Source organism: Meleagris gallopavo, chromosome 2 (assembly GCF_905368555.1).
Source record: "Meleagris gallopavo chromosome 2, MGAL_WU_HG_1.1, whole genome shotgun sequence".
Lineage (NCBI taxonomy): Eukaryota > Metazoa > Chordata > Aves > Galliformes > Phasianidae > Meleagris > Meleagris gallopavo.
Window position 1 is genome coordinate 95616234 of NC_139405.1, and position 22648 is coordinate 95638881.

The 22648-nt window shown below is 45.8% G+C and overlaps 1 protein-coding gene across 5 annotated transcripts in view; it reads left to right on the plus strand.

Annotated features, from left to right (window-relative positions):
• GRHL1 (grainyhead like transcription factor 1) overlaps positions 1–22475 on the plus strand; it is a 39039-nt gene extending 16564 nt beyond the window's left edge. For 3 of the 5 annotated variants that reach the window (XM_085218002.1, XM_085218000.1, XM_085218001.1), the window contains exons 9-16: positions 6119–6277; positions 10987–11074; positions 13227–13366; positions 14760–14797; positions 14899–14987; positions 16731–16816; positions 18529–18593; positions 19823–22475. In XM_085218002.1, coding sequence (XP_085074128.1) covers positions 6119–6277; positions 10987–11074; positions 13227–13366; positions 14760–14797; positions 14899–14987; positions 16731–16816; positions 18529–18593; positions 19823–19937 — 780 coding nt within the window. In that variant the 3' untranslated portion in view covers positions 19938–22475. The remainder of the gene's footprint in view (positions 1–6118; positions 6278–10986; positions 11075–13226; positions 13367–14759; positions 14798–14898; positions 14988–16730; positions 16817–18528; positions 18594–19822) is intronic. The other 2 variants (XM_085218004.1, XM_085218003.1) reach the window with 1 other exon arrangement.
• The last annotated feature ends 173 nt before the right edge of the window (positions 22476–22648 follow it).

Consider the following 22648-nt stretch of genomic DNA (forward strand, 5'->3'; position numbering starts at 1 on the left):
TGTCAACTGCAGTTCTTGGGCAGGCTTCTGTTAGGTGAGCCCACTTTGTGGAGAGGGTGGGTCTTTTGCTGTAACATGCAGTAAGGCAGGGATGTTCTCTGCAGGTTTATTTTAAGAGTTTATTCTAGCACAGTCTTCACTCGGTCTTCACTGTAGGAAAAATTTCAATTTTTTTGATTGATGAATATTGCATGTATTTGTATGGATGCCATTGTAATGAAACAGCAGTCATATGCCTCATTAAAGAAGGTGTTGCCACCTTCAGCAGCATTGAGGAGGTACAGGTTTGGTTAGTTGGAAATGAAACTATGAAATGTGTTGAGTCAGACATACTTAAAGGAAAGATATTGGTTTGAAGCCAAGGCTGCAGACCACAAGTACTGTTGTGCACAAGTACATACAGCTTTAGGAGCAGGGATGTAGGAAAGTCACAGCCAGCCTTGCCTACCTGCCTGCTAACTCAGAGCTCTCCATTCTCTGTGCTGGGTTATCTGAAACCAATTGTCTGTTGCTCTTCGTTTTAAACACTGCACATCAGAAGCAGTTCTTCAGCTAAGAGTCATTCCTTCAGAACTTGGCATCTCGAACTCCCCTACCTTTCTGGGCTTCCAACATGGAGCTCACAGCATGTCTCTTAAAGCCAAAGCAGAAACCTTTCTGCAGTAGTTTTTCTGTGGACAGAACAGGGCGGTGATGATTTTAACTCCATTCCTTTCATACCTGATTGCAAAACTTCCTCTTCAGCCATCTTTTGCCATAGTAGACTTCATTCTTCCAGATTTTTTTTAAAACATATTGCTTTATTTTTTATTTTTATTTTTTCCTTTGCCAAACTGCTGCTTTTATTTTCTTTCCACCCACTCCAATGAGAGCAACACCTGGGCTGCATCTTTATCTTATCAGAGTATGGGGTGGGGGAAGTACTGTAGGAATGGGAACCTCTATCCCTGTTTTTCCCATGTGTTGTGAGTATTTCCTTGCTCCAGAACACGTTGGAATAGCAATCAGTGTTGCTCTTTGTAAGCAGGAATATGTATTTTCCTTTCATTACTATGCATTTTCATTCTGTTGACGGAACAAGCTTGCAAGGAGGATGTTCTTTCATCTGGGACTGGGTGATGTTTCCCACTCTGCCTTGCTTAGCAGGGTGTGGGACCTGCACTGTGTGTTGTGCCAGTCGCTGGGATTGGGCTTTGGAGGCTTTGAATGCAAACAAATTCCTTGGACTCCCAGCAGGATGGCGCTGGGTCTCAGGGAGCTGCAGCGGATGCGGCCCTATCGCAGATCTGCCAGACAACCCTTATTTGGAGCGTCCGATCCTGAAGGCAGGAGGCGGCTGAGGAGCCCACAGGTGCATGAGTTGCCCAATTTTTATCTCTGTCTTGGCTCTCATCCTGCTGATGCAAAACCTGTGGTGCATGTGGGAGGTGAAGAAACAAATGTGAGAGCAGCAAGATTAGCGACCTCTCAGGTGATCGGTACCAAGCTGCTTTTTTTTTTTTTTTTTTTCTCTTCCTCCTTCTTTGAAAGGCAGAGCAGCCTTCCCAGCACTGCTTTCCTGGGCTGTACCTTCATGGATGTGTGCAGGCAGACCCATCTTGCCCTGCTTGTGCTGCCAGCAGCCTGGCCACAGCCCACTCCACTCCTGGAAGCCACATGGCCACGTTGGCACAGCGCTCTGCCTCTTGGGGCTGCACTGGTGTCACTTATAAGGCTCTGGGGCTAGAAAAAGTTTGCATCCAGCTCAACAGGATTGAGCACTTTAAGGTCTATCCTGCACACATCTATGTGCTTGTCTCTTTAGGAAAGACCCCTTTGTCTTTCTCGTTCACATCTGTATTTAGCAAAGCCTTTAGAGAACCCATGTGCTTTCGGCCATCAGCACTTAAATACTGACCTTTGAGCTTCTGGGTAATTTTTCTTTGGTGGATGGCTGATAAATGAGCTGTCTGTGGAATTTGGGCCTAAGGCTGTTCCTCCAGCTATTCAGCAAGAGTACAGTGACCATGTGGCTGCATGCATCTGTGGGTCACCGTGCAACTAGGCAGCTTTCAGGCCTGGAACTGACATTCCCAGAACTCCTGCTGGCAGGCAGATTCAAATCCACTGATCCAAACCACACTCTTTTATTTAGGTTAGATGCATCCTTCACCTTATTTGTTCCCCTGGTTTTTAATCTTGTGTGGAAGCCTCAAAGGTTCCTCTTCAGGTTAGTTCAGTTGAGGGGTTCCGTGGCTCTCTGTTCTACAAAAAGTGAAATTAACACAGAGATAAAGTCAACTGTACCCTGCTGCCTTCCCCAGCCAGAGACCACAGGAATGAGCTTGCTGCACCAAGGGAAAGCAGAGTGCAATGCAGCATGGACCCAGTGGGTCCTGTTGGGTGAGGTCTGTGAGGCCCCAGGCTGGTTCTGGGAGCAGGGAGCCTGGTGAGCCATCTGCAGCAAGACTGTGCCTTGGTGTTACGGAAATGGGATACAATGGAATCCCTTTGCCTGCTGCATCTTGGGCAGAATGCTGGAACTAGTGGGCCAAGGTCAAGAAGAATGGTTTATACTGCATTCCTGAGGAAGGAGCTTAACCTGTCCCTATTGGGTATGTTGCAGACTCCAGGCTTTGTGTTCTCTTCAAATACAGTGAACCAAAGTCTCGAGCATCCTGATAGGTTCAAGTTCAGTATAACATTAAAATGAGAGGCTTTTGCCTACCTGAGTGCTAGAAAAAAGCTGATTTTCTTTCTGATTTGAGGAAAGAAATGGCCACTGGACTTGGATTATTGAGCAGTGTCTTTATCTTCTGATTACAAAAACATAATGGAGCATAAATAGGAGGAGTTGGATGCAATTTAAGCAATTCAACTTTAAAAAAAAAAAAACTAAGCTGCAGGGAGGAAGGTAATCAGACGAGGATGGTCCTAAGCCCATCTGTCTAGGGCTACATTCAGAAGGAAATCCATGGCATGAGTGGAGATCTGTTATGTGACTTCACTGCAGGTTCTACCACTGGTGCTGGGGACGGGCAGAGCTGATTCCCATCCACGCAGCCTACCTTTACCTGGGCCAGCCCCAGGATCCCTTTCAGCTTTGCTCTGCAGCAGGTAAGAGGAGGCTGTGCAAAGTGACATCTCATCTAAAGCTTCTGCATATGCAACCTTTGGACTAAGCAAAATTGCTGGTGCTTCTTGTGTGACTGAAGAGCTCCCTGCGTCCAAGATAAACCAGGGAGAGGAGATGTAGGTATGCAGGCCTTCACGTTATAAAGACATCTTTCATCTCGCTGACAGCGAGGTTCCTGCAGTGCTTTGATTGCCCTTTAATTATGCCTGTTTTTCCTGGTTTGTTTGAAAGGCAGATCTTGTTAGGAAAAAGGTGCTGCGTAGAAAGAACGTAGCTGTCTGTGCTGCCCTTCCTTGAGGGCGTGCAGCAGAGCAGCCAGATTAGGTTCTTCTGCAGAGTTAAAACTGAAGATCATTTCTTGCAGATCTGACCATAGGCACAGTGCGTTCCTTCGGAGCTGTGAACAGTCAGGTGGTTAGGACTGCCCAGGAAGCCAAGAAGGTCTGTGCTCTTCCCATGCCACCTTCCAGCGTGATCTCAAAGCAGCTGCTTTCATCCCTGTGTCTCTGTTCCTTCTGCAGGGCTGGGCTGCTGCTCACCTGCCCCATGGCTGCACGGTGCTGACCGTGGCCATGGGAGGTCTGGAGTGCATTGGGGTGAATGTCACCGAATGTGGAGTTACAGCATCGTGTCCTGGCTTGCAGGCTTTGTTGTTTGGTGTTCCATCTCAAACACTGCTGTGCAGAGCTATTTGTCAGCTTTCATTAATAACAACAACAACAGAAAATGAAATCTGGCAAAGCCTGGAAATATGATTCAATATACACCAAGGGTTTAACTGCCAAGCAAGCAAAATATAACTTGGGAACAGGTTTCTGATCCTTTTCCAGATCTTTAAAGAAAATCTGTGTAACTTTTGAGGGTTTGACTCACGTTTGTAAGTGCTTGGGCTTGACAGCACTCTATTTTTAAGTGCCGGCTTTATGTTGAATCTTGGGAGGTGAGATGAAAATGTGTTTGTTTTTTTTTTTGTTTTGTTTTATTTTTTTTTTTCCAAAGTAACAGCAAATCTTAATATAGCTGAGAATGCGGAACTGCCCTTAGGAAAATAGGTTGGACACATGAAAAGGAATCTTGCTCAGCAGGCTGAAGACGTGGAGCAACTTCTGCGGTTACGTTTTTCTTTCTTCTGGCACTTGTGGGGTGGGGATGGAGCTGCCTCACAGAGCTGGCTCACTCACCCAGCCCCGTGTTTCTCTCTGAGTACAGTCACATCTTCCTGAGCAAAGCACCTGGCTGAGACTGTGTTAGCTCAACCTAGAAAAGCAGTTCTCTGAAGTGCCCCTTTTGTGGAATTTGAAGCAACTTCAGGCTTACAGTGGGGCTCAGAGTTGCAGGATGGGTTGGGAGAAGCAGACGATCCCTTTTAACTGAGGTGTTTTGTTACAAATGGGCAAAGTCAGGCTCTGAGAGAGGCACAAGAAAGTTTGAGTTGTCATCTCCCGCCCAGAGTCCTGAAGACTTAAATGGCATTGAAATGAAGTCAACTCTTCAAAGCCAGAACTAATCAAATGAGGAGAGTTTCAAGTAGGAGGATAATCTTTGTCATCTGACAGCCGATCCCAAGTTCCCATGAGATCCCCACACAGTTGTGCCGCAGCAGCACGTAGCTGTTGTGCCAAGGCTGCCGCCTCTTGCCTGGAGTGCTGTGCGTGCTTTGCATAGCTGGTAAGCCTGGGCCTGGGGGCCTCTTCCAGTGGAGTGCCCCACATTCAGACCTGAATTTGCCAGAGGAGATGTGGCACCGTTTTGTGAGTGCTCAATCTCTTGGGGTGCAGTGGTATGGGACTCCAGGGAGGGGTTTTGCAGGAATGTTGGGGCTGTGGGAGACTTGGAGCAGCTGCTGGTGCGTGTTTCCTTGCAGCATGCAGTCATCTTTCCCATGCAGACAGGAGAGCTGCATGTGAATATTCATCGTGGGTCCATATATTTAAAATGGAAAAGATGTAAAAATATGCAGACAGCAGAGTTAACTCTCTCATACAAACAAGACCAGTGCTCTGGGAGCACAATTATCCAGGCTGCACATGCAGCTGATTACACCCCCCCAGAGCAGCTGAGAGCATCTCTTCAGGCTCTTTGGAGCAATTGCTCACCCTAGCAGCGCTGCCAGCACCCTCCCTCTGCCCATTCCGGGCCCTGGAACTGACCATGCAGGTGATTGTGGATTGCTGATGTTTACTGGAAATAGTTTCACATGTTTCAGTTTCCCTGCAGGAGTGGGACCTGGCAAGGTCCTGACGAAGGGGCTGTGGCTGTTTGCTGGGCTGTTGTGCCAGGGGTTTTGCTCAGCAGTGCTCGACTGGGCAGCCAGCCTCACTGTTCTTTGGTTTTTCTTTTTAGGTTTTTATAGTACTGTTTTATATGAGAATAAGAGCTCATATCCTAATCTGTTGATAGGTATTGCATTTCCATTTCCCCCATTGTGTCAGAACTTGAGAAGGGTGTTGCAGAACCTGCGCAAAGAAGCCTTTGATGAGCACTTTGCAAAATCACAGATCTGATCAAACCCATACACTACTTGCAAATGAACAGGGGATTTTGCAATGCTGAGAGGCTCCGGAAGGTGGCACTGATTCTCTGTACAGTGTCAGACTGGTGCTTCGCTTTAGTAGCAAAAGTAATAAGCAATTAGTTGGTGGGACAGCGTTCCTGCAGTATCTCCAGCAACTTCTTCTGAGATGTGCCAATAATGAGCATTGTGTCTGGAGAAAGGCCTGATGTAAATGTCTAGGAAAGGTGGATGGAGATCTCATAAAGCTTGAGAATTTACTGAAATTTACTCTTAATGAAGTGACTATGCCCCTGTCGTGATTTGGATAAAGAATTGGGAATGCAGGGATGTCTCTCATGCACTTTTATCTGAAATCTCCAAAGATAGAGAGCCCTGCATGTAGGGGTGGAGAGCAGCATCTAGATCTCCACTTGTCATGTAGTCTGTTGCTCAGTGGCCAGTGAGCAATCTGTGACACTGCTGATGAGTACTGTTTTCCTCTTCTGCAGGTTTTCATCTCTGTGAACTGCCTCAGCACAGATTTTTCCTCTCAGAAAGGAGTTAAAGGCCTGCCCCTGAATCTTCAGATCGACACCTACAGCTACAACAACAGGAGTAACAAACCTGTGCACCGTGCCTACTGCCAGATTAAAGTCTTCTGTGACAAGGTAAAGTTGGATCAATGTGCAAATGATACTTTGGGAAAGGCTGCTCCTCAGCTTAGGGGGCTTTTGTTTGAACAGTGCAATTGATATGGACAAGTGAAGGCATTCATTTTTGTCCAAGTTGTACCACGTAATCCCTTGTAAATATCTTTGTGTTTTCTTATTATGCTTTTCTTTTGTTGTCAAATTGACCCTTCTTTAAGCATAAAATGGAGCTGTTCTCATTGTGCCCCTATGGGATACAGCAGTGTAGTGAGTCTGTTCACAGGCTGGATAGGTACTGTAATTTGACTGCTCTGCTTCATGCATTTAACCTCAAGAATTAACACCTTTCCCAGTCATGGATCACCTGAAACAGGGAAGGAAGCTACAGGAGCTGAGCTGAAAGCAGTTGTAAGAGCTTCTCTGAGTTTGCAAAGGAGGATTCCTCAGTTTTTGTAACCTTCTCCAATCTGAACAATCTTTCAAGGAATGATAACAAGTGATATGCAGTGTTACTGTTTCCAGAGCGACCAAGAGCTCTCCTCTCTTCCCCAGTCCCTCTGTCCATCACTGGGAGCTGCACTGAATTTCTGCCTTCCTGGCACCATACTTGGCTGAGGGCTCTCTTTACATCCAGCCTCTCTTCATCAGAAGGACTGTTTGCAAGGGAGATTTCGCACACCTCTGCAGTCCCAGGTCTGAGAATAGGTTCACACCCTCCCTCTGGAGGCCTGAGCTAGCCGGCATTGATCTCATCATGTGCAGTCTTTCCTTGGCATGCTGCTGGAATATGAGTGTCCCATTTCACTTTTTCTGCCCTTACCACCTCCCCAGATCTATGGAGCCCTCTAGTCTGCCTCTGCTAATAGCACCCTAGTAATAACCTGCTATGTTTTATTGTTCATTTTGGTTTTTAAACAGAATCATGAAATCATTAAAATTAGAAAAGACCACTAAGATAATCTCATTCCCCCCTCCACTGATTTATTTCCACCATGCCCCCTAGCCACGTTCCTCAGTGCCACATCTCCACAGTTGTTATTGAACACCTCCAGGGATGGTGACTTCACCACCTCCCTGGACAGCCTGTGCCAGTGCCTCATCACTCCTTCTGAGAAGAAATGCTTCCTCATATTCAACCTGATGAAGTAACTGGTAATGAAGGCTTCTCTGCTTTTGTGCATATTAGGAGAAGCTGCTTGCAGTTATCACTAGAAAGCTGCTTATTTGTCTTCCTTCCTGTGCCTCTTGGGAAGACTTTGGACAATGATGAACTTTCTAGGGAGTTAATGAATGTTCTCAGAGCTACTTCCTCTGCAGATCACTGTGTCATCCACACATATCACTGTCCTTACAGTGTTTGTTGCCACCCTTTGCCTGCAGGTTTGCTGTTACCCATTTTCTTCTTGGGGAACCAATTCTATACAGTGAAGAATTTTTGAAGGGAAAGGGGGAGAAAAAAACAGCACAAAATAGCTGTGCTGTGGCCACCCAGCAGCTCTTTAGACCCACTCAATTCCACCTAAGGCATGCCTGACATCACATCAAACCTAGGCACTGGCATGGCAGTGCTCTGCTGTTTTATGTGTATGAATTCATAGATTTTCTATGGAAGGCCAAGCAGTTGTGTTAATGCAGTGTGATTGTCTTTGCACAGGAAAGGAGGAACCTGTGGGGCAGGCAAGGCTGCTGCTACTTGGTTCTGGTTTTTGGTTGCTGCCTGTGAGATGAAGTTTCTTCTGGCATTTCTGCTCTTCGTGTTCCGCGTGGAAGGAGCCCAAAGCTGCCCACCATGCTTGGGTTGCATCTTATGTCCCACGTGGCTTCAGGAGCTGAACAAAGAATGTTGCCATTCTGTAGTGCATCACAGTGCAGGCTTCGTTCAGGCTTGTCACAGAAGTGCTTGGGCTACCAGGGATGGGGGTGGTCTGTCAGAGGGAGACCTCAAGGACGCAGCTGAGTGCTGCATGGGCAAGGGACAGTTAAATACATGCTCTCACAGACTATTGCTGATGGTGTCCTTTGGGAGCTGCTATGGCCGTGCAGTGAGAGGGCTTTTATGGGGTACTGAAACCAGTGAGTTGTTGAAAGAAGAGGTCATGGAGGTGAGGCAGTTGGCTGGGAACAGGCTGTGCTGGTGCAGAGTGCTTGAGAGGGGACAACGCTTTCTGCCTCTGTCCCAGCCCAGTAAATCCCTCCCTAGAATTGCTAATGCTTCTGCAGTCAGCAGCTTCCCCTCCTATTAGATCTCTTCTTCTCTGACCTACTTCATGAACCCAGCAGCAAGGAGATGAGAGATGCTAAGGGCCAGCCACAAGGACCTGTGAGAAGTGTTATTTCTCCAACCCCCCCTGCATGCCATGGGTCACAGCTCGAGCCTCCAGCTGGCTTTCAACAGTGATGTGCTGTTATTAGACCCCTTTGGCTCAGCATCCCTTGTGCTCTCACGTCTCCACGTCCCTTTGCCCTAGTTTCCATGAACAAGAGAGTAGCAGAAGTCTCTTGTAGTGACGTTTCTCCATCAGCCGAGCATCCTCACTACATTGTCAGATATGGGGATATGCCAGGCACGTGGGCAGGATGCCCAGCTATTGGCTGGGGTGAGCCTGTCCCACAGGGGCAGCTCCTCCACATTGCGAGCAGGCTGCCAGAGCTCTACCTAAACAAGAGGGGCTGGGGACATCTCAGAGCACGTCTGTTGTACCCAGCAGGTGGGCAGGAGCAAGGCAGCCCAGTGGTGTCCTGAAGCCTGTTCTATTTTGACCGTGTCATAGCTTTGCACCCTATCCCTGTGCAGCTGTTGCTTATCATGTAAGTTGTATTTTGCTGCAGGAGGGAGGAATGATGGCTCTCCAGAGCACAGCTTCCCTTTGACAGCCCAAGAACCCGTTACACAAGGGAGGAGAAACAACAAAGGAAAATCCTGCAGCCTTTAGCGTGTTGGCAAGAGTGTGAAATCTTGCATTTCAGGCTGGTGAGGAAGTTGGGAAGACCTTTTTTTTATGAGCACACTTACTCCATAACTGCAGAATATGGGATTCCAGTATCCTTGTTTTTTATTTCCTTCCCCTGGCTCTTAGTAACAAGCTGACAAACCAGAAGAGCCTGTCGTTGAAGCAGTTGAGGTGATGCAGGGACCTAGGGAAAACCCAGCTGACTGTATAACAAAGCTCTGTGACCGTGCAGTAAGGGAGAGGTCAAAGGAGGTTTCCTCAAAATGCATACAAATCCTGTCAGTGGATCTGTATGTTCTTGGCACTGAAGACAATGCTGTTCCATAGCATAAAGTCTGAGGAGCAGAACTTCAGTAATTGCATCCGAAAGGTGGAGAACACAGGGCAGGAGCCAAATCTTTCTGCCACCAACTTCCGCTGCTGAGCTGAGATGCTGCAACTCCTCTGGTGACAGAAGCCACAAAGAGGAAATGGGTCCATCTGGAGTTTGGGTGGGTGTCCTCCCTGTCCTGGTGGAGCCTTTGTTGGTGTTATGGGGCCAGCTGCAGCCAGCAGCGGGCTTGTCTTTATCAGCAACTTTCTTGTTTTTTTTTCACAACAGCTGTCATGAAACTACTTGTGTCCCTGCTGCCAGCGGGGCGAAGAGGTGGTATGTGTTGGTGCACATCAAATACGTAGGTGAATCTTCCTTTTAATTGCTAGTGCAGACATGCCTGCTGCAACGTTGCAGGTGTTAGCATGGTGCTGCCCATAGAGTGTGGATTTACTGTGAGGTTAGGAGGGCTGTTGCCTTTCTCACATGCTATGTATTAGGTACTATTTTGGACCTTACTGCCACATGTTTTTTGATATTGTGTCTGCTGTAGCTAATCTGTTCTTCCTCTGCTCTACACAACGATGTGGGTGTTTTACTGGCAGCTCTGCAGGGCTAGAAAGAAGCAGTGATGGCTTTCTGTAATTCCTCTGTGGCCAGATAACCGTTACTCTGTTTTACAGGAGGACAGAGCTTGCACGCTCCATCTGGGGCAGTGGTCTGATGGCAGCACCCCAACTGAGTGTTGAGTAGCTACTTTGGGCCAGTCGCTTCCTGCAGCTGGCTGTGTGACGTCCCTGCCCTAACCCACAGTCACGTGGGATTCTGTTCAGAGCTGGAGGAATGAAAGTGATTCTCTGTTGTAGCTGTCTGCACCTACCTTGACTTGGTGTCCTCACTGCTGCTTGGGGTGAAGTGCCAGGAGCTATGTGGGCAGCAACCCAGCTTGGTCTTTGTGGCTTCCACCACAGCCCAGTGCCGATGCAAAGGAAAAAGAAATAATGGATGTCTACAGCTTTAGACTGTAGAGCTTGTATAGCTGCTGCTGACTCCACATGCAGCATGCAGGAAGGTATCTTGTACTTGGTGATCTGAGCGTGCCTTGATGTTTTAGATCAATGCTCACTGATTATCTTGTGAACTCTTAAATTGGGAGGACTTGAAAGTTTCTCGTGTTTCAAACACTTCAGGTATATCTTGTTATGCTTCATACAATTGTTATTTCTATCTGACTTGAAAGAAAAGGAAATAATGGCACCTTGTGTGTGGTTGCTGGAGTTCATTAGATTTGAAAGTAAACGTTGGGAGATCTCAGTGTTGGCATGCAGGTGGAGTTGCATCTCAGGTACCCTGGAGCTGACCTCTGCAAGCACAGCTCTGGAAGAATCTGTTCCTGTTCTGCTGCTGAAAAACAACAAACTAAAAAACCCTCCTCACTTCTACTTCCCTTAATCTCTTGGCAGGGAGCAGAAAGGAAGATCAGGGATGAAGAACGAAAGCAAAGCAAAAGAAAAGGCAAGTGCACTGACCCCAGCTCTCAGTTGAATGCCTGTAAGTAGAAATTATTCCATCAGTATTTTAAATGTTAGATCTCATTTCGTTTACAAATAATTTCTGTAGTAGTACTCTTAAGTCAATTTTTTTTATCCCCTGTGAAGTTGGTTTTGTTTTAAGCTCTTGTTTATGGATCATTAATTGCATTTGACAAATTACTGAGTCATTTCGGACTTCACGTAATTTTTCCTGTCCAAGACAGGATCCTGGTGCACATTTACCAGTAGTTGAAGTGACGAGATGTGTGCGATGTTTGGACGCTTGCTGCAGCCCCTGTAGATTGAGATGTCCACAAGAGCTGGAGCTGTTCTTAACATTTCCAACTTGATCTTAAACTTAAGCTTTAACGTATGTTGGAAGGTGCTTACAGCTGTGCAGCAAGATGGTGGCAAGCTTGAGTCTGTGCCTCCCAGCCCTGTGCTCACTCTTCCAGAGCAAAGCCATCCTTATTTAGTATTTTCAGTAGAAATTGTTTCCATACACATGAGTGATGTGAAGATCTCAGCATTCTCAGTACACAAAGGCTGCGGAGCTGCCTCCTGCTAAGTATCTTCCCCTTGGCTGCTGCAGGTGAGGTTTATGTATCTTGACTGCAACAGATCCTATGTTTTGGTGGCTTGTTATTGGCTAACAGAGCTGCTTAGAGAACACGTCTCCCTGTGCTCCCTTTAATGGGGCAGACGTGTGCTCTCCCTTGCTTATCAGAGCTGTGCTATTAGCAGTCCAACTGGTTGGACAGGCAGGCATCTCACAGCTTGTTGGGCAGGATTTTCCTGACGCAGCAGGTATGGGCTGCTGGAGCAGCTTCAGAAGAAGGTAATGCTCTGAGGGAACCCTTTTGCTCAAGGGCGAACGTTGAAGGGATGTGTTTTGATTTGTTTTCCCCTACGTAAAAGGCAGCTTTAACACACTGCTAGCATTTCACAAATGTAGTTGCCTCAGTGGCTCTCAAAAGACTGCTGGAAGGTGAAAACTCAGTTTCAATACCAATTTACAGGATCTCATGATTGTACAGAAGCTGCTTTCTAGTGAGAATTTCCTAAGCTTAACCTGGAGAGACCTTGATTTTCCTGGAAAGTACAATGCACTGCTGTTTAGTTTTTATGTTAGGAGTTTTTAATTGCTCTAAGACATAAGCTGTTGTACCCACCTCTGGGATTACTGAAACCATATGCATGTGGACTTAGCAACAGCAGAAATTTTGACTTTTGGTCAAAACAATTATTTTACAGGGATTGAGCAGTCTTTGAAAAGTCTTTAGAAGGCAAAAAAAAAGTTTTTCTGATCGGAGACGTGAGAGGTGAAGTGCTTTGCTAGCAGTTGGTTTGACTCAAAGTGTAAGAGTTTCCATGTGGTAATTAAGTGGAAATCTGTGGTTCTGACATGACCATATCAGAACAGCAATTTGAGGCACCTCCTGCCTCACTCTGCCCCAAATGGGCTTTTGTGGATGAGCACTGTGCTTTGTATCACTTCACTGGTGTGCGGTGAGAGCTGAAGTCCTCTGTGTGCTGGTGGGGGATGACGTGGGGTCTGGCAGCCTGGGGGTGATCAGGGTGAATGATGAGATGAAGAATATAAGTTGAGAAGTATGAAATGGAAATGCAACTCGTGAGCATATTTGTGCATCTCTTCAGAGCAAACATGCTTCTTAATACTGACTTTGGAGAGGTGCCCAGCTGTGTGGGTGGCAGTCTGTTTCCTTCTTTCTCTTCTTTCCGCCGTTCTGGTGTGGGAAATTCAGCAGCCCACTGTGGGGGATTGGTTAAGCAGAAGGGGGAGGGGGGGCTTTAAACAGCTTTTGTTCTCTGTTCCACTTGGTATATGGAAGACCTAGGTTTTTCTGTTGGGGTTAGTGGTCAGACCACCCTGCAGCCCAGCTTAATACTCAAATGCAATCAGACAGTTCACTTAGAGGGAATTCGTTCTCTGCTGTTCTGCTGGAGTCCAGGCCTCCTCACCCAAGACAACCCAGGTTCAAACTCCTCTACTACAGAACCTTCTCCCTTTGACCCTGACTATTGGGTACTCTTGTTCAGCAGCCTGTGTGTGCCTTTTAAGCGATGTGGGAAAGCTTCAGCCTCATCATTGCCTGCACCATCCTCGCTGTCTGTACTGTCCTCTGACCCAGCCTTTGGTCTCTCTCCAGTTTCTGATGTCAAAGTGCCAATGCTTCCCTCACATAAGCGGACGGACATCACTATCTTCAAGCCCTTCATGGATTTAGACACCCAGCCAGTCCTCTTCATTCCTGATGTTCACTTTGCAAATCTGCAGCGTGGTGCTCATGTAAGTAAAGCCTGTGGGTGTAGGAGTGATGAGTGCTATGGGGTGTATTTGCAAGAAGTCTAGGATGCTGTGTGTTTCTGTTAATATGAAATACCAGACTGTCTGCACGGATGCTGTAAACAAACACAGGCTGAGTCTTACATGAGCAAGAGACATTGCTCCTAGATGTGTTGGCTGGACTTAACTGGGGATGTTTTCTGAATAAATTATTTTCCTGTGAGCTACTGTTGTTAAGGACCTGAAATGATTTTTCCAAAGCATTTCCAGCTGAGAGTTCACAGAAGGAACTGCAGCTGGTTTTCTCTTGTAAAGTCTGCTGGCTTTCTGCTGTGCTGCTGTAGACTTCAGGCTTCTGCAGCCTGCTGCTGCAGAGTGAAAAGCTGTTTTGTGGAGCTGGCAAGCGTGTCAGCTCTGTGATCTGCTGCCAGAGCACCCTGCCTCAGCATTCCTGGAAAGTCCCAGCTGACAGGAAGCTGGAAGGGAAAAAATGAGTGCAACCAAATTTCAGAATCTTCAGTCTTCCTGTGTTTAGAGTTCTGGCATGCTCTAATAGAATATCAGTGTTACTTTTTTAAGACAGTTGCCTCAATTCCTAATGGAGAATCAGAATAAACTTGTATCCATAAGCTTTAAGTACTGTTGAAAGACTACGTTAGCCTAGACAGAGAACTAGTTAGCTCTTGTGCATTCCCATCCTTAGCATTTGAGACCCTCCAATTTCTCTGAAGGAAAAGTGGTAAAGAAGATACTTACTGGCTTTTGAAAGATTGAGTCTAAGTGTTGTTTGATACAGAAAGATAAAGAGGAAATGAATTCCAGTTCTGGGTAAAGCTTGCACAACCCTGAGCAAAAGCACTATCTGTTTATTAAAATGAAGGTGATGGTTTTTTGCTTGAATCAAAGGATCTTACTTGTAGTAAGATGTGTCTGTAGTAAAGGTGTGTCTGGCTGCCTTCTTGACAGCCTCTTTTTCCCCTGTAGCCTGTACTGCTGTGTTTATCAGTCAGTTGAGCAAGAGAGCCGACTGCCTATCCCCTGCACTTCCTACTGTGGATTTAGGGGTTCTCTCTGCTAGAACAAAAACTTGTCACTGTTGGACCTTTGCTTGTGTGGGATACAGCAGAATTGCTCAATGGCAATGACTCTTCAATGTAAACAAAACTGTTGCAAAGTTGCTGTTAGCAGTTAACGCTTGAAGGGATGGGAAGTGTATTGCTGGCAGGACCATGTTATGCCAGCCAAATGGTGTGTCTTCACGTGACTTTGTTTTGTGGAGCTCAGACTACTGTGTAGTTTTCTCAGAGGACAGAATATGCTTTTAGGTCTCACTAGCTAGTTAAATCACTCTATGGTTTTCTGCATATTTCAAGAAAATATTTCTTTGTTTTAAAAGGTCCTTCCTGTTGCTTCTGAAGAGCTAGAAGGTGAAAGGTAAGAGCTGTGCTTTTTCAGACTCCTGAAACTTTGCCCTTGGAAAGGAGGTAAGTCCCTGTAATTGTACTGTGGCTAACATTTTGCTCTATCAATGACAGTTCCAGCCTGAAGAGAGGAGGTTACATTGGTGAAGAGGACTTCATTGCTACTCCAAACAAAATGGCCAGAATAGAAGAACCAAAAAGAGGTATTACTTTCTCCTTTCAAAGACTGCATTATCGGAGAGTTTGTCCATCAGGGTAGAGAGATGCCTCTGAGATTGTTTCATTTTGTAGTATACTTTATCCTGACCTTTTTGTTTTGACTAATAATGGAAAGTACACGTGTATCAGATGATAGTTCAGTTTCACAAATCTTTTTGCCGTGGGAGAATTTTGGGGGTTTTCTGCCAGCTCACACACCGCCTGCTTTTGAATTTTGTGTAAGGAAAGGTGCAGAGGTATTGAGCAGTGTTCCAATCCTTTGAGCAGAAAGTTTACCAGATAATTAATTACAAAATACCAGAAACTCTTTCATGGCAATTTGACATTTCAGTGCCAAGAGCTGCTTCTGGATATAAAATTGTTGTATTTTCCATGGTGTTGGAAGATGGGCTGTTCACCACAAGGAAGCAAAATGAGAACATATTTTATTGATTTTTAAACCTATTTTATCTTTGAACTTCGTGGAATTGGACGTTACTGTGGTGTCATGAAGGAAAATGAGAGTTCCCTTTTGGAGGAGGCATAGAGGATTGCCTGCCTGATGACAGCTGGGTATGGAAAGACCATGGCAAGGCTTAAAGGATTAAAAGATGAAGATTAAACTTGCTAGGTTTAACCTTTTCCACTTTGCGAGTTTGACCTGAATGGGGCTGTACTTTGGTAGTCTGTGTAAACTAATTGGAAATGATGGATTTTATAAAAGGAAGTGTGACCTCTTGGTTTCTCTTGATTGTGTGCAATAAAATGAGACCCACGGGAATATCTCTATGTTGACTGCTCTAATGTCCTACCTGTGCTGTTACTGAGAGTGTTTATGCTCTCTTCATTTAAAAATCTACAGTCCTTGTTCAGAATCTCCCTCTAGCAGAGGAAATCAAGGTGCTGTCCTTAGCTCACCTTGTTCAACTTATACCAGTAATTGTGCTGTATTGCAGGCGTGTCAAAGGCGTGTAGCTAATGAACCCTTGTAAACAATCCAGCTTGCAATACCTAGTCATTAGAAGATGGATTAAAGGCAGCAAAGCCGTTCTAGTCCAAGCTTTTTTTGCTCTTATGGCTTATTCCTCAGCCTTAATGCAGTTTTTAATGAGGCTGATGCTACATACAATGACTCTGCTAGCTTGAGAACGCTAGAGATACTTACCTAATTGGGTTTATTATTCTTTGCTTCCCATCCTAGCAGGAAAGAGAGCCTGTAGTGTGTGTCAGCTGAGCTGGAGAGGGTATTCCTCAAATGTGGCATGGAGAGGGGAGACAGATGAGATGATGTAGGAGGAGGGGGGGTGTACAAATAAATAATTATAAAACGAGGAGGTGACCAAGTTGGCTTCACCTACAGTGATGGTGTCTGTCAAATCGGTTAATTGTGAAAAATCTTATGGTAGGGACATGAAGGGATGCTAGATTCTCAAAACTCCATGTTTTGCATTCTTCCTTTCTGTGTTTTAAATGTAATCTTTCAAAAAAATAGACAAAATATCAGGTAGTGAAAAATCTGAATTTTGAGAATGAAGGTGTTTGACATGTAAGCATGCAGTATTTTTGTGCATGAAGAGTGCCTTTTGAGCTAACGTAGCTGTACATCTTCAGTGTATGGTAGGTGTAAGTATGTACTTCTCTTCATGAGACCCTTAGTCCATATTGCTCCGTATTTGGCCACTGTCATATACAGGTCTTTGATGAGAATCAACTGTGCAATTAATTCCTCTCTGCGATTTGCTTTTCAGTGTTGCTTTATGTCCGAAAAGAATCAGAGGAAGTCTTTGATGCACTTATGTTAAAGACACCATCTCTGAAAGGCCTAATGGAAGCTGTAAGTATGAAGGCTGATTTGTAGTCCTTGCCTCTCGCTTGAGGAAAAAGCGAGTGGCCCAGTCAGTGTGTGAAGGACAATCGTAGGATTTAGAATGCTGATTGCAGTTTGTGTCCATGTATCTCTGCTGCTTCTGGAAATGCAGAAGGCCAATGCTCTTTCAGTAAAGGGGAAATTAATATAAATAATGCTTTAGTTCATTGTTGAAGGGGCTTTTGGAAGCTTCCTGTTTAAATGTCTTATTCCACACACATGAGATCTGGGTGTAAGAAGGTGTTTCTTAACCTTCCTTGAAAATCTGAGCTTAAGAGTCACAAACTGCTAGGGAGTGCTGGAAAGACAGACCTCTGGGCTTGCTCTGCATGCAGGTTCTGTTCTGGGCACGTGGCAGCAGCAAGCAGTTTATAGGTCTTTTTCTTGAGGGGAAAAAAAAGGCAGTGGGCTCCCACTTGGAATGACTTTTGTGGCAGAGATAAAAGCTGAATTAGGATGTGGAGCAATTTCCAGAGCATGTTCAATGGCTTGGGTTTATTTCTGTGTGAAAGCCTTGTTTGGGGGCCTTCCTTCCCCTCTGCAGACTGCTAGGGAGGAGCTATTTCTAAGCCCCAGCTTAGAACAGGGCAGTGTGCTTGGACAGTTTTATGTATCTGTGCACACAAGCGTGAAATTATTCTCTGGTGCTTGACTTCCAAAATAGCCTTCCACTTACTCCTGCTGCTGTAATGCTGCAAGGGAAGTACAGAGCATAACTCTGGGGAATGATGTCATGCTTGGCACTAGCTCAGAACTGCCATTTCTAACCATCATTCTGTGACTAATGCCTCGTGGAGGCTTGGAAGACAGAGGCCTCAGGGCTGTACAGCCAGGTATTGCCTTCTCTTTGGGACCAGAGATGGTTCTGTAACATGAGACCCTTTCCTGCCCGTGGTGCTTTGGAATGTGATGTTCTTGGCCTGTTCTCCTCTACAAATGTGGGTGAGGAATATGAGGCAGAAGAGGAACTTTATTGATGGCTAATCGTGGGAGCAGCTCAAGCTGTTGTGTGCTGGGGCACACAGGCTTTGCCAGCACACGCAGGTTGGAGAGTGACTGACAGGTAGAGGGGGTGAAGGCTGTGGGGTTCTCCCTTACTCAGGGGCCCTGAAGTAAAACTGTACCTCTGCAGTTTCACTGAGACTTCTCATAACAGGGAATCAAAAGCTCACAAATACAGTTTGGAGAACCCATCACATGCTTTTGTGCCCTGAAAGAGCACACTGGTTTGGTGCTTGCTGTTGATTCAATAGAGTAATTTGCCAAAGTAAATCAGACGTGGTTGCCTTTGTGTATTTGTATGCTGACAAGCCATGCTTTGAGGCTATGGACACTCAAATGGCTGAGGCAGAGATTTGTGATCACTTTGTCTTTAACACAGTTTTTTGCTTTGTTGCTCTTTCTTCCTATATCAGCCACTGTGATGAGTAGTTTTTACCTGATCTCTCTGATACTGACTTCAAAAATGGCTTTCAATACAGAAAGAGACCAGAGAGCCCAGGGAGGGTGCAGTGTTGTTGTTCTCTCAGTGTAGGCTCTTTGTTGAGTCAGCAGGGAGTTGCTAGATCAAGAATCAGAGCCCAGGTTTAGATCATAATTGAGTGTTTTGCACTGAAGTAAGTGAAAGGCAGTCTTAGCAGTCTCCTTGCTTTACAGATGTTTTCTTTCTTTTGTTCTAGATATCTGACAAGTATGATGTTCCTTTTGATAAAATAGGAAAAATCTTCAAAAAATGTAAAAAAGGGTGAGTACGTATCCTTGGGGCAACTCTGAGAACATGAGCTCCTTTCTTTCAAACCTGTAGGCAAATCTGCTTTAACTCTTTCTGTGCACTGCATGTATGCAAATATCATGAGTGTGTGTGTGTGTGTGTGTGTGTGTGTTCAGGCCCTGAACTAATCCTGTTCCCATCTAATTCATAGAGCAATAAAGTATAAGGGTCCTGTAGAGCTGAACAGTTGGACTTATTCTGTAAATGCAAGTCATTGCACTTGCATTGGTCTTGGAATTGACTGCTATTTGAATCAGACTTGATCATGCCAGATAAGAGTTCAGTTTTTTTAACGACTCCAAGTGACAGAGAACCTACTTGAACCCATGCTAAATTGTTTGAATGGTTAACTGTGCTCACTGTCTATATTTGGCTAGAATTTCTAAACCTGTTTTTTTTGTGTGTGTGTGCTACATTGAAAAAAAACCCTACTTGTGCAATACCTGTTCCCTGCAAAGGCCACAGTCCTTGAATTCATAGTTGAGTTCATGAACGTGCCTTTATTTTTCCTTTTCATCTTTTAGTAATTTTCTTGGTCCTTCTCCAAAGTCACTTCAGTTTCTTAGCTTCTTTCCCAAAGCCCCTTTGCCCAGAAAAATTAATTCACCAGAAAAATTTAATCACTTTTGGAACGTAATTTCAAGTAGTAGTAGTGCTTTTGTAGCAGAATTGCCACACCAGAATTAACTGCAAGAGTTTGGAATTGACGGCAGCTAAATTACTGCAGAGGACAGTTCTGTGTGTTTCAGTGTGTGAACACGCCTTTACATACACACAAGTTATTCTGGCAAATAAAAGAAGTGCCCACATACCAGCAATTTCTTCAATTTCTGTGAGCTCTGCAGGGGTTATTTGTAACTGCTGATTATTTGTAACTGTCAAACAAACCAGTTCAGAGCCCCAACGCTGTTAAACCGTGTTCAGCATCTGATGGGATTTGTGCCATTTCTGAGATCTCCTTCCCTCCCAGTTCAGGAGCTACATTTCAAGCTTTCCTTCAGCTGGGAAGTGTGGCTTCAATCCTTGGTGGCAGGTCTGGGTGAGAGCAGCTAGATTTGCTATGGCAGGTGAAGATTCAATGCAGGCGGGCAGGAGTCTTAGCTTACCTCTGGACAGTCTCACTGCTGTGAGATTTGAGTGTTCCTTTGCTGTCTTTGGCATTTAGAACTCTAATATTTCCCCAACTTATCTTATTTTTCTAGAATTCTGGTCAACATGGATGATAACATTGTGAAACACTACTCTAATGAAGATACCTTCCAGTTGCAGATTGAAGAAGTTGGAGGATCTTACAAGCTGACTCTCACTGAGATCTAAGATCACGGATCCTCTGTGGATTTTAAGCACAGATCTCAAGTGATCATTTTCCCATAATGTAGTGTGTTGGGTAAAACACTGATCACCTTCTCCAGGAGCAAGTCAGGTGTTGACTTGGTCTGGGGATCAGAGAAGTGTTTTTGCTTGATACCTTTGTCTCTGTTCTTTCTAGAGAACGTTGTAATGCTCATGAACTTATTTGCACTTGAAACCAGTGAGCAAAGAACAGCAATTAAATAGAGCATGTATAAAAGACTAGTAGATAAGGGAGGGGAAACCCTTGGAAGGTGGCCTTTTAGAGTGGTGATGTCTTATTTATCTATTCGGTACCCACGATTGAGCCTGTTATCAGCTAATAGCGTTTTACTGGACTGTTTTCTGTTAAGTAGAGCTGCAAAACTACTGACTGAAACTGGTAGGAATTGCGTGCAGGTTGGAGAAAAGTCATCATAATGTTTACTCTTTATCAGGGCAGGTTGTTGAAATCACTTGTGTCACTGGGGGGGAATGTAATACTGCCTTGCTTATGAAGAACTCGCCTTAGTAACTGTGTGAACTCTCATCAGATGAAGCTATATTGTATATAAGTGCAATATATTTTTGAAGGTTTGTAAATGTGTACATACAAGTGATATATAATATATATAAAATATGGTGTTTGTGTATATACCATGAATATATGCAAAGAAGCCCATCTAAAAGGATGCCATATACAGAGAAAACAGATATTTAACGTAGCTATTTAAAAAAAAGGACAAAGCCTTAACATGCACCAAAGGTGAGCACACATCGGTACGTTCGTAGAACGCGGAGAGCCCTTGTTCAGCATGCATTTTCCTGTGTGGAGGGAAGGGTAGCAGCTCTCCTCAACCCCTCTGGACAGCAAGGCTCTGTCTCCTGCCTGTCCTGGCTCTGAGCAGTGGTGTCCTGCTGCCCACAGGGTGGTCTGGGCTGAGGCCGTGCCCAAGAAAAGCTGAGCACATTCAGGTTCCTTGAAACCTCACTTTGAGGGGTCAGGAAGTCTCCTGCAGGGTGGATTTCTGTCTGTGGCAGTGTGTGCTTAGGGTTCCCCCAGACCTCTGCCAAGCCCTGTGGCAGCAGTTCAGTGTGGGGAAGTCCAGTGCTTGGCAAGATGTTGGGTAGTGCAGCAGGGGCCCTGGATCAATGAGGGCAGTTGCTAGCAGCAGTCAGTCTGGTCTCAGCTGCCAGAAACCTCCAAAAAAACTCCAAAACCAGCCACTGCAATAAGCTCTATAGTGCTTACTCATTGTGCCTTTGTGCTTAGGAAGTGAAAGTGCCCTCTGGTTAGCAGCAAGGGAGAGATGCGCAGTAATGGCTGCAGCCACCTGCACTGCAGGGAGGGATGTGAGCAGGTAGGAAGTTCTGGGACTGGTGGTGATGGCAGTGGTCTGCGTTAATGGGAGGTTTGCAGCACAAAGCTGGGGGGGGTTGGACATGCATTGCCCTGAGTTGACCTGGACAGGCTGGAGAAGCAGGCTGGCAAAGTAGGACGTGATTCTGCTGAATGGTTCGTGTGTCCCCTGAGCCATCAGCGAGTGGTAACCCAGTGTTGTCTGGCTGCATCATGCTGCTGTTTGGAAAAGGGACGTAGATGCCACGCTGAGTTTTACAGACAGAAGCACAGGCTGCAGAATGCCTGAGCCTTGCCTGGTGTCCCACTGGGCTCTGAGGGAGCCTCAGGCACAGCACGGTGCCCTGCTTTGGGCCGCCCTTCCCACTGCTGTCCTGCCAGGAGCTCAGGGCTGAGGGAGCGGAGTCTCCAAACGTGTTGATGTGTGCTCCCACTCCTTGTGGTGGGCTTACGTTGCAGAAATTCAGGTTGCAGATGGAGAAGGTTGCCCAGGGAGGGCTGTGGCCTTTGGCATCAGAGCTCTCCAGAGCCAGGCTGGATAACATACCCTGGTGGCTGGGGGTACAGTTAATCCTGCCCTGGTGCTGAGATGAGGTTTCTGACTTGAAGTCCCTTCCCGCCATATATTTTGTTATTATTTTATGACGTAGGTGAACTGGTATTTTGGGATTTATGCTCGGGCCGACCCCAAGCATCCCATTCCCCCTCCTTCCCTCTCTCAGCCCTCCTGCTCGCACCTGCTAACAGCCTGCTTGGGCCTGGAGTGAGCTGGCGTGGCCCTGCCCTCCATTGGGCTTCCCTTGTGAGTTACGGGCACTGCTGCAAGGGGATTTTTTAAACCTGGTACATAGAATCCGTATATATTGACACATTTGTATTGAAAATGGAAGTTCTATTACAGAAACTCAATCTGGGGTCAGGGAAGTAGTTTAGGGTCTCTGTAGGGGTAGGGTTGACACAACCGTTATTTCTTTTTTACTGTGTAATGAAGTATGTGAACTAAATCTGCCGATTGTTTTCCTCTAAGGCTCTCTGGGACACGGGTCTTCTCTGTAGCAGCAACCTCATGTATGTGTTATGGAACTGATTTTTGGTTTTGCCTGCTGTTTTTTTAATTGAAAACGTATTTTAAACCAAGCTATTAAATTTTATATGTTCATTTCTAACGCTGAGTCTTCTGCGCAGTGAGAACGGCTGCGTTTCCCGGCCTCAGCGACAGCGACAGGGCCGAGGGAACGGCGCGGGGCCGGCGGGGAGGGGAACTGGGGGTAGGGACAGGCTGCGGGCACGGCCCCGAGCGGCTGCACTACAAGGAGCGTTTGAACAGCGCTCTCAGAGC